Here is a 16,893-nt window from a genome sequence, read left to right on the forward strand (position 1 = left end):
CTATCTCAGAAACTTTTCGATATGACGCCGATGACGACGTACCTCTAATTCAGTTGCTTAAAAAGACATCAACAAAACCACAGCCAAGTTCTTTGAAGCGAAAAGGAAAAAAATTGGTTAAGACGGAAACGACATCCTCAGAATCGAATGACGTATGTACCGGGATGAAATCAAAAAAAGACCGATCTATTGCCAAAAAAATCAAATCTGAAGATTATGTTGTCAAGCAGGAATCCGACTCAGAAGCGAATAAGGGTTCTGTTGAGGAGGATGAGGAAGACCAATGGTGGCTATCTGAAAGCCTTGAAAATCAATCCTGCAATTGGGAGACCCTAGAACATAATGGCGTTTGCTTCCCCCCGGCCTATGTGCCACATGGGGTTAAATTGAAATATAAAGGCATGGATATTGATCTCCCCCCTGAGGCAGAGGAGCTTGCAACGTTTTTTGCCGGTGTTATTGGTTCTCAATACGAATCCAACCCGATCTTTGTTAATAATTTTTTCAATGAGCTAAAAAGGTCTCTTGAAAATACACCCTATGGGAAGCTAGTTGTCAATTTCGAAGATTGTGATTTTTCTCCAATATTTGAATATATCCAACAGCTTAGGGAACAAAAAAAAAATCGCACCAAGGAGGAGAAGCTTGAGGAAAAGAAGGCCAATGATGCGCTTGTCGAGCGGTATGGATATTGCTTGTTGGACGGGAAAAAAGAGAAAATTGGCAACTTCAGAGTTGAACCTCCTGGTCTGTTTAGGGGAAGAGGCCAGCACCCAAAGATGGGAAGCTTAAAGGCGTGTGATTTTATTTTATAACCTTTAGAAACGAGTTGTTCCTGAAGATATAACGCTCAACCTTGGCTATGCAGCACCAGTCCCACAAGCTCCTGAGGGGCATGCATGGGGAAATATCATTTGCGACCCATCAGTCACATGGCTCGCAACTTGGCATGACTCCATCTCAGGAAATGCCAAATATGTCTTTCTCTCAATGTCTTCCAAGCTAAAAGGGATGTCTGATTTAAAAAAATATGAAAAAGCACGAGAGTTAAAGTCTTGTGTGGCTTCTATTCGTAAGAAAATCGAAGCGGAGCTTTTGGACGATGCCATGCCTGTCAAGCAACGAGCCACAGCAATTTGGCTTATAGACCGTTTGGCTTTGAGAGCCGGAAATGAAAAGGGAGAGGATGAGGCCGATACTGTTGGCTGTTGCTCTTTAAGGGTCGAACATATCTCGTTTCAAATCAAACCAGACCCAGAGAATCGGAAACAGAAGCAATATTTCATCATATTTGACTTTCTTGGTAAAGACTCAATCCGCTATTATAATGAAGTCGCTGTTCCCAAAGTGATTTTCCAAAATTTAAAGACATTTGCAACATCGGCCAAAAAACAGAGACACGACCCGCTGTTTGAAGATTTGAATGTAAGATTTTTCACGTTAATGTTTTAGTCATCCATGGTAAATAAATACTTGAATGGCCTTATGCCTGGACTCTCTGCAAAGGTTTTCCGTACCTACAATGCCTCCTATACGTTTCAACAAGAACTGCAAAACACACCTGCTGTTGGAACAATGTCTGAAAAGATTCTTGCATACAATAGGGCAAATAGACAAGTCGCTGTTTTATGCAACCATCAAAAAACGGTTTCTAAATCTCATTCGGCTGTGATGGATCGACTACATGTCCGATTGAAGGTTATCAAGGCAGAACGCCGGTATATTAAACGAGAATTAGAAAGCAGGAATTGCAAGTCGCTTTCATCATCTTCTTCATCAAATGAGGAATCTGGGGTTTCTTCTTCCGGAGAAGACTGTGTCAAGTCCGAAGTCAAGTCCGAAGTCAAGTCCGAAGCCAAGTCTGAAGTCAAGTCTGAAGAAGAAAATGGGGATTCTCTTGACTCGTCTCAGGAGTCGGATTCTTTGAAGAAAATCCATACATACTCTACTGAAAAGCTTGTCAAAAAGTTGGAAGTTTTAGGTGGCCGGATTTTGACGCTAAAAAACAACATCCTAGATAAGGTTTGCAGTGTTATTTATTTTAGGACGAAAATAAGCAAACGGCTCTTGGAACTTCAAAGCTAAACTACATAGACCCCCGTATAACGGTAGCTTGGTGCAAAAAGTACGATGTTCCGCTGGAAAAGCTATTCTCAAAAACCTTAAGGGAGAAGTTCAAGTGGGCTACTAGCGTGGAACAGTGCTGGACATTTTGATTGTATAAATTTTTTAATAATCCCGTCAATAGTCTGGGCTAATTGCAAACAGTATGCTAATATTTACAGATATACAATGTGGTTGGCAGATGCTCGTTTCTTATCACCCTTTGTGGGGATTGTGGGACTGATGGGTCGGGTGGAACTATCCATAAATTGCCCCAGTTTAACCAATTTTTCGTGTGATTTTTTGAGGTATTTCATGGCGTCATGGAGCCTGTCAGCCTTTTGGAAATTCAATGCCGAAATAAGAATATCCTCGTTTTCGTCCAGTTGCTCCTCCAGGTTTTCATACGAACCGTGCATCAAGTACGTGCAATAAGAATGCGGAGTAAAATTTAGCCCTGAAAAATAAATTTCAAATTTATTCTTTTTTTAATGACATCTACAAAAGCCGTCAAGTCAGCAACACAGGATGTCAAGGTCCCAAAAAGGTCCTCAAAAAAAGAAAAGACGAGCCAAATTACACAGAAAGATGGTAATAAGGTCCCCAAAGTGGATAAACTGTTGAAGGATAGTGTAATGGATGTCAAGTCAAAGGATAAGAAATTGGATAAAAAGCTTAAAAGTCACAACCAAGATACAAAGCCAAAAGAAGCCAAAAAGACAAAAATACATATCGATGAAATATCTAAAGAGTCAAAAGAAGATAAGTCTTCAAAAGGATCAAAAAAAGACAATCTTTTAAACGAGGCAAAAGAAAATAAGTCTTCAAAGGAGTCAAAAGAAAATAAGCTTTCAAAGGAGTCAAAAGAAAATAAGCTTTCAAAGGAGTCAAAAGAAAACATGAATTCTAATCAGAACAAATCCTCAAAAGATTCAAAAAATGGAAAAAAAGGCCGAGATTCGAAAAAGAGTAAAAAAATCAAAATTTCTCAAGAGAGCGAACTAAAGGGCAAAAATATTGATTTAAGCAAGATAGATGAGGTAATCACAAGTCGGGAAGAACTCCACGCCCATGTTTCTGAGGATTACTTCTCTCCACTTAAGACAACTGGGGCACCTTTTAGAAGGGTAGATCCAAATCTCATAAATTCTGATGATGTTAAAACATTTTCTCAGTATAAGGATCCAACCACTTCATATGGGGACAAGGCATTTTCTGACTTGGGTGCAACCCGCGGAAGAGACTTTCGCTACGAAAAAAACAAAAAGAAGAAGGGTTCATATCGCGGTGGATTTATTGACACCGGTGTGCATTCCATTCGATTTGGTTAGCTAATAAATATAATTTATTGAGAATAGTTAATCTGAGGCCGATATACCAGCATTGTCGGCAAATACGGACTCCAGAGGATCCACGGGAATCCTCGGTACATCAAGACGCTTTGATTGCAAATAGCGGTCTGGATGTGAATTTATGATTCCTCGCTGGCGGAGTAAAGCCTGTACGCTCGTCGGCGTAATAAACGTCTCATTGTTATAAAGAGTGGGTCCATGGAAGCCTGACTTGAAAATTTTGAGCAGCGTTAAAACAAATCTTGGGCCAATTTCAACAAGGTCGGCCTCGCCGTCTTCCTTTTTTAGAATCTAAAGGGGTAAAATGTTTGGAAGGAGAACCTGGTAATTTCGAAACCATATTTTCCCGTCGAGATATGTAATTTGATACAACCTGTCTGTTTCGGTTTTCGAGATCGCTTTAAAATGGTCCGTCGACAAGCCAAAAGTCTAAATGTGAGCGTTACAAAAATACATGAAGAAGGGCGCTTTTGACGCCTTTTAGATGGTCGATGGTATCAAAATTCGAGTCAAAAGACAAAATTGGACACATTCCGCGCACAGAGTTTCCGGTAAACGATAGCTCGTCCATGGTATGAACTATAAAATAAGGGAAGGGGAGGGGGCACCACTTACCATTAGAAACGTAAAACTTCAAAAAAGGGCTATTATTTACATCTGCAATCCATAGATAAAGATCTTCTTTTCTTCTTGACTCGAAGAAAAGCACCCTTTTGCAGTCGTTGAGTTCGCAAATTTCCAGGATGTCGCTTAGATCTTTTTTCGAGTCAAATTTGGACTCTTTTTTTGAATTGGAAATTAAAGAAATTATGTCCAACATTAAATGCCGATGTCTATGATTAGCCACAAGAAATACCTAGAAATTATTCCGCGCGAAGAAAGTATCAGCGTCTTGGAATAATCGACAAGAGCTTTGTCTTTGGATGACTTTAATGAGGACATAAAATATTAAAGTTGACAAAAGTTAATTTTTATTTCAATAAAATTTGTACAACTTACAAGGCGGATCATTTGTACAAGTTACAAAGCAGATCGTTTGCACCAATGAGCTTAATTTGGCCTTTTAATCAAAAGTCAAACACCCAATTTTTCAAATCATGTTTTCCATCCATTACGCCCGGTCCGCATGCTGTCTACAATCTTCGCTTAAGCCATCAAGCCCTTCCCCGAAACCTATCCCGTCCAACTCATACGAATCTCTGTCTTGCTGCTCTGTAGAGAATCTTTCGAACGGTCATAAGGACAACTATCTATTCCTTCTGGGTAAAAGTTTCGGGTGGTATTCCTGATGTTTCTTTGCCGTTTTCGACTTTTTCTAAGCAAATGGCCTGTTTTCCTACCATCGGAAATCTTTCTTCTGAATTCTCCAGCACGATCTCATCCCCACTTGAGAGGGTTTATTTCCACTTTGCGTCTAATGTATTTTGGGAATCTTACACCTCTATTTTTGGCCTGACTTCTATTGTGGACAAAGAGAAAACGCTTAATATCTTTGTGCCTACCGATTTATCTTGGGAACGGGAAAAGTTATCTGGGTTTATACTTTCCCTCGTAGAGCTGGCAGAAAAATGCCTTGGCTGCCAAGTATTAAGGATTTTCCCTGTAGAGGGTTCCTTCATCCTCTCTTCTTTCAGGAATGACCTTGAATTTGCCGGCTTTGTTCCCGATTCGCCGCTGCAAACACCCAAATTCTACTTTCTGCGTTTTGCATGAATTTAGATGTGCAATCGAATAAAATTTATAAAATTTAAATCTTGTATTAAAATTCATTCTTTTCGTTTGTTTGCCCATTTGGTGCTGTGGCGACCAATGATCACAAGTAGGCAGCTTTACCATGTACATTAATGGAATGGGACTAGCCCAATAAATAGGAGCTATATATTCGATTGGGATTCTGCTTACCGAATTGAATAAAATATCGGGGATGTATAAGAATGATTGATAACTTTATTCACTTATTCCTGTGACAAAGATCATGAAGATCCCTTTTATTGTTCTTGTGGTTACAATTATATATAGTTGTTCAGTTTATGGAAGAACTTCCTTCGATACACGAGGTGATGAAGTGGTAATTAGACAAATAGATAATAAGTCTAAGTCCTCAGAACTCGATCAGCAAACAAAAGATGACTATAATAACTTTGAGGACATGGTTAAGAATACAGCGACTATGGTTGGGGAAACTCAAGCTGCTATTGAAGATACTAAAAAAGGTATTGAGGATACGAATGGCGCCATTGCTGTTTTAAAAAGGGAGATTTATGAAGCTGAACAAAAAAGCAAGGCCTTGCGTGAAGACATGAATAAAAACAACGCTAATTCAGCAGTCCTTCAGAAAAAGATGGATAACGCAGCTAAAGAGGTCAAAGATCTAGAGGACCGACTAAATAAGCTTAATTCGGACATAGATACAGCCGAAAAAATGCAAGAAGATACTGGAAAAAAAACTATCGATGACGAAAACGGTATAAAAGATAACAATGATATGATAAAGAAGAACAAAAATAAAATCAAAAAGTTCCAGGAAAGGCTTAATACACTTAAAGGAGTCCTGCAAAAACATTTAGATGACCTACAAAAAGGAAAGGATGGCCTTGAGCTTCTTGAAAGAAGTGTCCGAAAAACGGCTCAAGAAGCTTTCACAACTATTGCAGACAAAACCACTGAAGAGGCTAGTAAAAAGAAGTATACTCCACCAGAAGAGAATACAAAAAAGGTTGTCGTACTTAATATGGTATGTTCTCCCAATGAAAACTGCGGCAAACTCGACCAAAATGACCCCAAGAAAACCCTCAGGGAATTGAGAGCACCCGCCTAATAATTCAGTAAACCAATTAAAAATTTTATATTCTACGCATCATGATCACCACTGTTCCCTTAAAGAGCTTTTGTGTTCCCGGAACAGACGGGCCCGCCGTTATACTTCAATTATCGGTACCATATTTTCATTAAATACAGGATGTGGAAGATATTAAAGCCGTTGTGCTTGTCGTTCACGGGTTAGGGGAACACTTTGGCAGATATGCCAATTTTTTTGGTCACGAACTAATCAAAAGTCGGATTGGGATTGCCGGCTTTGACCTGCCTGGACATGGCGCAAATGCAAAGAACGTAGGCTATGTCGGCAAATCTGGATTTAAAGGCTTGTTTGGTGCAATCAATAATGCCATTTTTGCACTTAAAGAACATCTTCCAGCGATTCCAATCATCTTGGTAACATTCTGGCTTTCCAACCGATAGTTTGGACATTCAATGGGCGGATTGATTGTGCTCGCCTATTGTCTACATCCATCTGCGTGCATTGCGGATATTTCCGCAGTGGTTTCTTCAGGTAGGCTTCCTGCACCTTAATGGTAGCTCCCGCCATAAAACCAGCTCAAAAGATCTCACGGATAAAGGAAATTGCCGGCACTTTGCTATCCAAGGCAGTTCATAAACTTACAATCCACAACGGATTGGGTACTGTGTGCTTTTAATAACAACCAAGATCCTTACGACATTTCCAGAGATCCTGATGCTGTTGCAAATTATAAAAACGATCCCAATTGCCATAGCAGGATTTCTCTTGCGTTGGGTAACACACTGCACTGCTTAAAAGGTAGCCGCTGAAATCCTCAAGTATGGCCGAGACTTGGAAGAAATGGATGTGGTTTGCATCAAAATCCCTCTTCTAATTGCTCATGGCACTGGAGATAACATGACAAGGTTCAACTCGCCTTTAAAAATTTAGCCACATTGCGTCAACATTGTTCTTTGAAAAAATTCCATCTCATATGAAGGTGTTGAAAATTTACAACGATGGCTTTCATGAGCGTATTCGTGCTAGTTTTTAAAAATTCTAGTTCACAACGACATCATCAAGCAAAAGGTCATGGAGGATTACATCTCGTGGATTGCTTCCATCCTTTGAACTTGCACGCCGCCACAATTTGCCTCGAATGCGCCTTTTGATAATTTGAATTTACAAATAAAATGCGAATAAAATTTCAGATTCCATTTTCGTGTTGATGAATAAGCATTTTCGGGTCTTTGTCCCATCGACCTCCAAATTCGACATCGAATCTCAAGGCTCGTCCTCCATCTTCTTCACATCAAAATCTCCGTTGTCGTCATTTGAGCGATATGCGTTATCGGCAATCCTGTTTTTCCTTTCCTTTTTCTCTGTCATCTATGCCCTGTTTCACCTTCCATTTGCGGCTTTGTCTCCTCGATCTTTTCTTTTGCCTTTAGACATTTCTGAGCTTTTGATTCTTTCTGGAATCGCGGTGTTCTCCGGATTTAAAAGGTTCCAGAAAATGTTCTTTTCAAAGACAAACTGCCTGGTGATCAGCCTGTTTAATTCCCTTTTGCTATGCCTTTCTTTTTATTCCTCCTTTGTGCACGGGACCTATCTGAGTTCGCTTTTATTGGCTGTTTTACAGTCCATAGGTCTATTTCTATGGATAGCCTGTGCAGTTCCAGGAGGTCTTTCCGGGGTTTGGTCGGCGTGCAAGGCATTTTTGAAATCCATCCTCTTTTTCTTGAAAGTCAATAATTGATGCTGTGTATAAAAATAAAGGTTAACTTTCTTTGAATTGGATATACGAATTTCCGAGTCTATGTTTACCAGAGAAGCCCCGACCCAGTTTACCGTAATGCTCTTGGATTAAATGATAGAAAAAAGAGAAAAAATACAGAGCATTGTCACAGTTTGACAACACATCGATCTGCGTGCAAAACAAGTATATTGCCTCAATGGTGCTCAGACAAAATTCGCCCCTATTCTGGTATCTCCAAAAGAGCGTGCCGCGTTTCAGGAAGGTATTGGTGAGGTCTAATTGTGCGGTCCGGATACCTGGACATGCGGAAGTAATCGCATTAAACATGGTAGTCGATTGTGCCCAAGAAGACTCGAGAAAAACAACACACTTGTATGAGTTAGTGTCGATATCCCCAATGAACGGCGCCTCTTTCGAGGGATACAATATGATGGTTTCATTAGGGTTCGGCACATGTTCACGCAGCTGTGCAGCGTCGTGAAACGTCGGATGGTGTTGGAACATTCGTACGGAAGATTGGAAAAGTAAAAGGGCGTGGACACTTGTGCACTTTGCAATGTTTTCGTTCGGATGTTTCCATACAAGTATTTCTTTTGAAGCAGATACCTTGGGGATCCTGTCGCAAGGGATAGAGGGCATCAGCGAAAAGCATGTGTAGCAATAGTACTTTGAATACGTCAAGCATTTTGGGCATCTTTCTCGAACTGCCCCCCGTAACACATCATGTGAAGAGATAGAAAGGCCAGCAAAGGGTGAATTTGCGCTTTCCGTGGGCGAGCCCATACAATCCGCCTGTTAAATTAAATTTTACCCTTTCGCGGATCACACCGCTAGTTGCAATTTATTTTACTTGACTATCTGTACGTAAAGCATGAACCAACTTCGGGGGCTTCTATCGTTTGCGGGAAAATCAGCCAAAATCAGCGGCAAATTGGGCAATCGATATGTCTTTTCTTCATCTGCCATTAATTTACCGTTTTCATCAAGAGCAGAGATGCAACCCGAATCCCTCGAATTCTTGGAGCAGCCCGTTTTTGATGATTGCGAATTTTCCAAAGGCACTTTTCAGCGCCCAGAACTATCCTTTGAAGGTAAAGGCCCTTCTGTTGACGTCAATGTCCTACAATTTGACGCTGACTCGCCCGAGGCTCAAGGCGAAGAGCCTCACGCTCTCGCACACAGTGCATCGATTGGTATTGAGGCTCAGAGAGAAGATAAAAGGCTCACCCTTTCTCAAGCATTTGAAAGCTTTTTGCGTACACAAGCAAATTCTGCGTCTGCAGATGACTGGAGCGATTATTTCCACAAGTTCACTCGTCTTAACCACTTTCAACAGTCATCCAAAGTGCTTGTTGAGATGAAAAAGGCAGGGCTCAAGCCCGATGCCAATCTTTATCTGACCTTTTTAATGACATCACTGGATGCTTTGATGGTGGACGAGGTTGCACATATTTACTTAAAGCCTTCGGAGTATTTTAACCGCCCTCATAGAACGACATTTGTGGAGTGCGTTAAAACGATATATAATCTCTACAAGGAAGAAAACTCTTGCGTAGATGCAAAGTTGTACTATCGCATTGCTTCGATGTTCTATCGGTTTAAAAGCATCAGATATTATCGCCTGTTGTTGGAATTCCTGGAAAACAATAGGATTCCCGTTCCGATTTCCATCTTCAATATGTTGATGAGTCTGCTCGCAGAATATCCAAATTCCTTCCACAACGTCAAAATGATCTACATTGCACGCAAGACTACAGATGAAGTCGACCTTAGGTCCACTTATTGGCTCTTGTATGCCACCATCAAAGCCAAGGAGTTTGACGAATTAAAGTCTTTTATGGCCGACTTGCATTCTAAAAATGAAGCAAAGCATCACCATTACGAGATGATTATCCAATTGCTTTTAAAAAACGGCTTCCTCCAAGAGGCCGTGTCCACTTACAACGATTTGAAACTTTTGAAGGGCTTTGAACCGACAAAGCAAATATATTGCTCCTTCCTCATGTATTATGGATTCAAAGTCAAAAACCAAAAGGAGCTGATGAACATATTTTCGGAATTCACCGAGGCGCATCCGAATGTGGAAGGAAATTCGGATGTTTTTGCGCTCTACTTTAAGGCCGCTACTTCGCTTGCTCCGCAAAAGGTTTCCGAATTTTTGAATGTTTTGATCGACAAAAAAGTGCCGCTTACCATTGAAATATATTCGTCCGTTCTCAATTTTCTTCTCTCAAACAGCATTTCATACGAGACACGATCCTTTCTTTCTAGCCTGTTCAATAGCTGGGCCAAGATCGATGACACCAAGTCCAGCTATGAAATTCATCCCAGCTTGCATGGTATTTCTTCTAGTCTTCCAATCTCTGTCAACTCGATCTTAGGGCACATGCATGCCAATCAAATCAATGCATTTAACGTGGATGTCCTGGCCAGCATCATCAGGCATTTTTATTCATCCCAATGTTGGGAGGACATCATCAAAATTTGGGCTTTGGTTGACAAGACACAAATTTTCTCAAAACCCAGTTCCATATACATTGTCATGTTGGCTGCCATTCATACAAAAAATGTAAGGCTTACATTGAGTCTTGTAAATTTTATTTGTAAAAGAAGGATTCTTCTTTTGGAGAATTTTTCAGAGCGCCTGCTCGAGGCGCTTTCAAACTTTGATAGAATTTCACGAGACCATCCCATTTTCAAGATCCTTAAGGGTTCCATTCTGAGAAAGCAATCGTCCGAAGCTCAAAGAGATGCATACTCTTCACGTTCCACCACTCGTAGGAATACACGCCGCTCAGAGGGAAGCTTGGAGAGCCGAGAGTTTCGCGATTCTGGCTCGCAAAGTACAAATTCGAACCAACATTCCTCGTCTTCTGCAACAAGGAGCCGGTACAGTGACAACGATAGAAGTGAAGCGCCTTTTAGACGCAGGTTTGAGTCTAATGGCACCCCTCGTCATCAGCAAGGCATCAAGTCGCTCGAGGACGACAAAATCTTTTCCTCCTTTTCCAATGATCCTCTTTTTTAATAAACAATCCTTAAATTACATCACACAAAGTTCATGCGCGCATCGACTTTTATGGTGCGTTTTCGGGCGCACAACGGTGGCCGTAACCATGCACGTTCAAGTGACCGGTTTATTTTATGTGGCGAGCTCTTTTCGTGAATATTTTTCTAGATGTGAATAGAGCTCATGCAGCGATTGTTCCGTTTTCGCCCTGATCAAGTAGCAGGTAAGCTTCTCTTCTGGATTCAGGCTAATAAACGAGACGCTCTTTTCGGATGGTTTCAGTGGCATCAAGGAAATCCCAGAAGCATATGAATTGAGAAGCAACTTTGATGTCGACCCCTGCGCCCTTGCAATAATTCTTTGTTTGGGTGCAGAATCTGGGCAGCTAGTCTCGTTGATACGCAGTGAAGCAACTCCAAGATCTTGCCATGTTTTGTCGGACTGGCTTAAGGCCATCACATAAACCTTGCATTTGAGTGCAAAAATAACAGTATCCGATTCTTCTCCAGGACCTTTGACGCATGGGTCAACCTCCTCAATTACAACGGGCTCATCTTCTTCCTCCTCGCCATGGCCGGTTTCTTCCTTTTCAAGTTCCGCATTTTTTGCTTGTTCTGTGGAAGAGAAATCTGGCTTGTCGGCAGTTAGAAACGAAAAAATCGAGCCAGAAGCTGAAGTCGAGGACGGCAAAGAGAATAGACTCTTTGCCTCAGAAGAAGGCTTCATAAATGAAAAGGGTTTTTGTGCAGGCTCAGATGCGTTCAATGCGAACGAAAAGGGGGGTTTTTCCGAAGTGAACTCACTGGAAACCGTGGAGGCAGATGCTGGAGATAAGAAAGAAAAATTACTAGCAGGCTTATCGACCAAAGTATTAAAAGAAAGCAGAGATTTAGAATCATTTTTAGTGGCCGGCCCCTCCCTTTGGACGGACATGTTGATGTTTTCATTAAAATCGGTCGTTTGAAGGACAGCCGGCGACTTTGAATCCAGATTTCCGTTTTGGGATTTGGACATAATCTCTTGGAGATGGTTTCTGTATGTATCGAAAGTACCAGACAGGTCTCCTGTCGGATTCACTTTAAAGGTCTTTTCGATGTGTTCAAGAAAACACTTATTAAGGCCATGAATGTGAAGCGGGGCATCAAATGCAGTGGGAGCATCCTTCAGATCAGGCTTGGAAGTTTGAGATGTTTGCACCATACCCTTGGCGAAAGGTTTAAACGAGATTTTTTCCGCGGTGTTTTTGAATGAATTGTCCAAAAATCTCCTGGGCTTGACAATCCTACAGTTAAATGGTAAAGGTGGCACATACTTTCTGCTTTTTAGCAGCGATGGGTTGATGCTATTTTTTATCTAACTTCAAAACATGCGATTTCCTACCTCTTCCTCTTCTGCTTGTTCGTCTTCAGAGCCAGAGTTTTCACACGGCCTGACATCTTCCTCCGTTGGTGCGAGCTGGGTGATTTGATAAGCACTTGCCCTTTTCATTAGTGCCAGGGTTAAATTTCAATAATTAAAGTTTGCTAACTTTATTGTTGTTTGCTTTTAGGCTGTGGCGGCGAATCCCAACCATACAACGGCACGAAGGATTCAAAAAATCCGCAATCTTCATATAAATTTGGAAAGATCCAAAATCCGGGAAGCCCCGCAATTAAACACAATAGATACAAAACAAGTCGAATAACAGAGACAAGTAGCAAAAGACCCACGAGGGCAATACAAACCATCGTCAGATACCAGGCCCCCAATCTTAGTTGGTACGGCCAAAGTGGGTACATTATTCCAAAAAACAGAAGTATAAGAATCCCAAAAGACAACATGGTGGAAAACAGCTTGGATCCCTCATAAATCCAAATGAACTTTGTGTCTTCAGACCAAGAAACCGAAGGGTCTGGACTAACCAAGTAAATCACCTCTGGCTTTGGCAATTGAACATTTGGCGATTGATTTCCCGAGATGGTCTCGGCACGTATCATTGCTTGCTGCATCGGGGTCAGAGGTATTTCTTTTGTTCCATTGACCATTGCTTTGATGAAATAGCCGTTTTTTAGCAGCATTAGTAGCAGCTGTTTTGCGTGGTCTGGAGAAGTTATGGCAAAATCAAGGGGAAAGGGTTTTTTTTTATTGCCGCTTGATGAAGATTCAAGTAGAATGGAAACAGCCTCCCTTCCAGAAAATATTTCCACCCTTCGCTCGATAGAAATTGCATCATAGATGGGAACAGATGATTTTAAAAAATCAGCAACCTGGCCTAATTGTTTGGAAGAAAGGGAGTTAATGTCTGAGCTTCGCTTTTTAGCAACCACAGCCATGATAGCAGACACTGATGACAAGATTAAAACAAAGGTTCAAAAATACTGCTAAAACTAAACTATAATCACAAACCCTAACCCTACAATCGCCAACCCTAACCCAGGCTATAATCACCAACCTTAAACTGAAGGATAACAACAAGCCTATCATATGAAATGCTTAAAAGGCAATTTTTTTCTGGCATCGTTTTATATAGAATAGATGGCGACATTCCGTCAATTTGACGGTATTAAATCCGCTAGCTGATCTTCAGAAAACAGAGGCAAAGTGGGCAATGTTTGGCATGAGTACTTTACCAAGCTTTTTTCGTATTCCTCCAAACTTGTTCTGAATTCTTCAGACGGCTTCTGGACCTTTTTCATCTTGGCCAATAGCTCTTTAAAGTTTCCAAAGACATTTCCATCAGGCAGTTTATCATAATAATATGGCAACGCCTGGATGATTTTCTTTGCTGATTTTTCGGTATTAATGTTTATCTGCGAAAGACAAAAGGACAAATTCGACCACTGAGCAGGCGTCCTTGCAAGCTGGAACCGTGAACACACCTTTTCAATCACAGACTCAATGTGCTTATCCTATTAAAGTTATGTCGAATGCCAAATGGAATACCTTGTCGATAAAGTTTAAAAGAAAGTGCATAATTGCCTTGAACTTTATGGAGTCTATCCTTTCATCGGAAGACAGGCAGGATATCATATCTGGAAGAGCATTAAAAAGTGAATGATCCTTTGCTGAAAATTCGGAGAAAAACATTTTGGCAAAGTTCACAATGCTCGAGTTGTCATCAACCAGACATAGGCAGAGATCTGCAAGAGACCCTTTACCCTTTATGATTCCATTTATGATTAAATGGCTGATAACAATAATTGCATTGGTGCGGACAACACACGAGGAGTCTGAAAGCGTTTCAAATAGATACTTGAGCGAGTGATCCAAATGGGCACCGTGAATTAAAATCAAATCGCCAAATACAACAACTAGATTTGCTCTGACGATGGCATCGATTCCTGGAGATAGCAACAGTTGGACAAAAATTTTCAAGTAAGATTGGCAGAATTTGGACGAAGACAGCATCATAGAAGAAAGACAAAACATTCCCGATAAAAATAACTCCCTGTGCGAAGATGTTGCATTTCCTCCATTTTGTAAAGCCGACGTGCAAAGCTCCGCAATCATCGGGATAAAGTGTGACAAAAGCGAGCTTTTATCAAATAGAAACGCCGTTTCCCGCAAGTAGGAGATCTGTTCGCGGATCTCTTCTTCTAAAGAAATATTTTGCAAATCCATGGACGTCCTGCGCTCTTCGGAGATCTCTGCATCATTTTTTACTGATTTCCGCTGTGTCAAAGTTTGTTCAAGAAATTCCAAATACGTTACATATTGAATACAAACTTGGCCAAGCAGGAACAGAACCTTTGAAAAGACAATGATGTGTGTCTTTTTTGAGCCGATCGAGCAAGAACAGATGTGGATGATTTTTTTCAACAGCACACTAAAGATATTTACGGGCTGTGAACAGGATTTGAAAATAACTCTGGTAGCCGATTGGAGCAATTCAAAAATTGTCCCACAATCAACTGTGGGCGTAAGAAAAATGAGATGAAGAATTAAACCGCAAACCATCGATGGGAGCGGTTCGCTAGAAGATAGAGTATTATAGGCAACATTGCAGGAAGAATAACTTGCTAACAAGAACTTCAAAGTCTGAGAGACCAAAATCGGGTCGAAACGACAACCTTTATGGTCAAGACCAACTGACAATAGTAGCGGCATCTTTTCATGGCAAGTTGAGGAGGGATCAAGGCAAGACAACAAAAGTATTGCACATCTTCGGAAAGAAATATGTTCATTGGGGTTCGCGAATATTTTCCACAGCAGAGAAACGATTTCTGGGGCCATATGTCTTTTCGACATCAGTTGCCAAAGTATCCTCTCAAGAGATTTGAATTCGGAAATCGAGAGCGAGCCTTTACTTATAAATGATAGTAAATTCCAAGTGCATTTGTTGGCCCATTCGCTTGCAGATTGCGTTGGATCTCGAAAAAATAAGTGCTGACTAAAGGCGTTCAAAAGATGCTCTTTAATAGAACCTTGATTCAAAATGCCCTCCGCCATATTAGAAGACCCTTCAATAGACTCAACGGACCAAATCAAATACAAGAGCCTTTTGAGCGTCGAATTCTTATCTACAAGCTTATATGATATACACAAAGAAGTAAGCTCAATTGCGCCCACCACCTCAGATTTGGAAGAGGAAAAAAGGATTTGGAAAACAATTTCAATGGCCGATTGGAATTCTTTTATAAATCGAATTCCATCTGAATAATATTTTTTCTTAAGAATCAGTTCAGCAAAAGAAGCATCTTCCTCTGATCCTGTGGCATGTTCAAGCAATTCAGATGTAGGAACATCCGGCATATTTTCAATAGGATCGTCAAAGTCAATGCTGGAGCTTGGAATTTCGCCATCGGCTTCTAGTTTATCGGTAGTAGATTTTTCCTAAAATAAACCAAGGTATAATGGGGGTTACAAGCAGCGATTTACTGATTTGCCTATACATTGCAGTATATTCCGTTAGGGATAATCCACCGCCGTCAATTGAAAATGGATGGAACGATAAAATATCATTCAGCAATTGAAGCGCTTTTTTTCGGACAATAATTGACTTGTCGGAAAGCCGATCAGTTGATAACTGCAAAATATGCAATCGATGTGAGAACAAGACAAAGTTCTTTTTAATAAGAAGAGATAGAGTTGACAACACCTTTGCCCTGACAAACGAGCTGTTGTCTTTAAACCTTTCCTCAAGTATTCGAAGAAAGGGCGAAACAAGTCTTTGCAATTCTTCAGAAGAAGACTCGATTGCATATAGCGAGCATATTACATTCCCAATCGATTCAATGATACTACATCGAATATTGTATGACTAAAAATAAATGCCTGGAAATACCTCAGATCCAAGAAGATCCGACATGAGCGTAATTCTCTTATATAGGAGATTAGGCAAGACTATAGAAAACGATAAAAGAAATGCAGAAAAGTTTTTAAAAATGACCGAGTCCGACGTGTTTTCGGCAACTAAAATGTTCGAGCGGATAATTTCACTAAACAATCAGAATCGGATGCATACTAAAAAATTCTATCCGAAAAATCAATTTGATATTGCGGATCAAGAGACTCGAGAATGCTACACAAAACATCGGAAAATCCCTCAACGGCTCTTAGTTGTTTGAGTAAAATGGTGATCACATCTACAAGTACATATTGAGACACAGGTACCTTCTTTTGACCTGACCGTACCGCTAGTAAAAGCAAAGCCAACAACCGAAGAAAGAGTGGACTTTAACTGCGCAGAGATCTTTGATGATGAAAAATAAAATTGGATTATTTGGAAAATCAAGCTACCGTGATTATGAAGGCCAAGGATTACCCCATCACGATTTCTCTTTCTGTTTTTAAATGCCAAAATTGCTCAATTTTGATGCTGACAAAAAACAATCTTAGGTCTTCAAACAGTTGGAGAGAAATCTGCAACGGCATGTTCGACGCTGAAGAAGGCAAAAATGTCTCGCAGTAA

General features: G+C 40.6%; 9 protein-coding genes across 9 annotated transcripts; 5 read left to right on the forward strand and 4 right to left on the reverse strand.

Annotated features, from left to right (window-relative positions):
- Window positions 1–65: 65 nt before the first annotated feature.
- DI09_102p10 (uncharacterized protein) lies at window positions 66–2,216 on the forward strand (the record flags this gene model as incomplete). The annotated part of the gene is made up of 4 exons (XM_013384199.1): window positions 66–798; window positions 830–1,425; window positions 1,453–2,022; window positions 2,046–2,216. Coding segments are annotated over 4 exons (2,070 nt in total), but the record flags the coding sequence as incomplete, so codon positions are not given.
- Window positions 2,217–2,594: 378 nt separating this feature from the next.
- DI09_102p20 (uncharacterized protein) lies at window positions 2,595–3,434 on the forward strand (the record flags this gene model as incomplete). Its single annotated transcript, XM_013384200.1, has 3 exons — window positions 2,595–2,989; window positions 3,018–3,072; window positions 3,144–3,434. 3 exons carry the CDS (start codon window positions 2,595–2,597, stop codon window positions 3,432–3,434), a joined length of 741 nt encoding a protein of 246 aa, XP_013239654.1.
- A 27-nt stretch (window positions 3,435–3,461) lies between these two features.
- DI09_102p30 (ribosome biogenesis protein Brx1) lies at window positions 3,462–4,026 on the reverse strand (the record flags this gene model as incomplete). Its single annotated transcript, XM_013384201.1, has 2 exons — window positions 3,462–3,746; window positions 3,910–4,026. 2 exons carry the CDS (start codon window positions 4,024–4,026, stop codon window positions 3,462–3,464), a joined length of 402 nt encoding a protein of 133 aa, XP_013239655.1.
- Window positions 4,027–4,778: 752 nt separating this feature from the next.
- Window positions 4,779–5,168, forward strand: DI09_102p40 (uncharacterized protein; the record flags this gene model as incomplete). The annotated part of the gene is made up of 1 exon (XM_013384202.1): window positions 4,779–5,168. The coding sequence occupies one exon, from the start codon at window positions 4,779–4,781 to the stop codon at window positions 5,166–5,168; it is 390 nt and encodes a 129-aa protein (XP_013239656.1).
- Window positions 5,169–5,430: 262 nt separating this feature from the next.
- Window positions 5,431–6,695, forward strand: DI09_102p50 (uncharacterized protein; the record flags this gene model as incomplete). The annotated part of the gene is made up of 2 exons (XM_013384203.1): window positions 5,431–6,189; window positions 6,414–6,695. 2 exons carry the CDS (start codon window positions 5,431–5,433, stop codon window positions 6,693–6,695), a joined length of 1,041 nt encoding a protein of 346 aa, XP_013239657.1.
- Window positions 6,696–8,014: 1,319 nt separating this feature from the next.
- DI09_102p60 (uncharacterized protein) lies at window positions 8,015–8,776 on the reverse strand (the record flags this gene model as incomplete). Its single annotated transcript, XM_013384204.1, has 1 exon — window positions 8,015–8,776. One exon carries the CDS (start codon window positions 8,774–8,776, stop codon window positions 8,015–8,017), a length of 762 nt encoding a protein of 253 aa, XP_013239658.1.
- Window positions 8,777–8,864: 88 nt separating this feature from the next.
- DI09_102p70 (uncharacterized protein) lies at window positions 8,865–11,021 on the forward strand (the record flags this gene model as incomplete). The annotated part of the gene is made up of 1 exon (XM_013384205.1): window positions 8,865–11,021. The coding sequence occupies one exon, from the start codon at window positions 8,865–8,867 to the stop codon at window positions 11,019–11,021; it is 2,157 nt and encodes a 718-aa protein (XP_013239659.1).
- A 114-nt stretch (window positions 11,022–11,135) lies between these two features.
- On the reverse strand, window positions 11,136–13,315 carry DI09_102p80 (translocation protein Sec62-related protein; the record flags this gene model as incomplete). Its single annotated transcript, XM_013384206.1, has 3 exons — window positions 11,136–12,275; window positions 12,384–12,483; window positions 12,579–13,315. 3 exons carry the CDS (start codon window positions 13,313–13,315, stop codon window positions 11,136–11,138), a joined length of 1,977 nt encoding a protein of 658 aa, XP_013239660.1.
- A 216-nt stretch (window positions 13,316–13,531) lies between these two features.
- Window positions 13,532–16,290, reverse strand: DI09_102p90 (condensin complex subunit 1; the record flags this gene model as incomplete). The annotated part of the gene is made up of 4 exons (XM_013384207.1): window positions 13,532–13,891; window positions 13,926–15,815; window positions 15,847–16,242; window positions 16,267–16,290. 4 exons carry the CDS (start codon window positions 16,288–16,290, stop codon window positions 13,532–13,534), a joined length of 2,670 nt encoding a protein of 889 aa, XP_013239661.1.
- Window positions 16,291–16,893: the final 603 nt, after the last annotated feature.

This window comes from Mitosporidium daphniae (assembly GCF_000760515.2).
Source record: "Mitosporidium daphniae strain UGP3 chromosome Unknown contig-102, whole genome shotgun sequence".
In the NCBI taxonomy this organism is placed as follows: domain Eukaryota; kingdom Fungi; phylum Microsporidia; genus Mitosporidium; species Mitosporidium daphniae.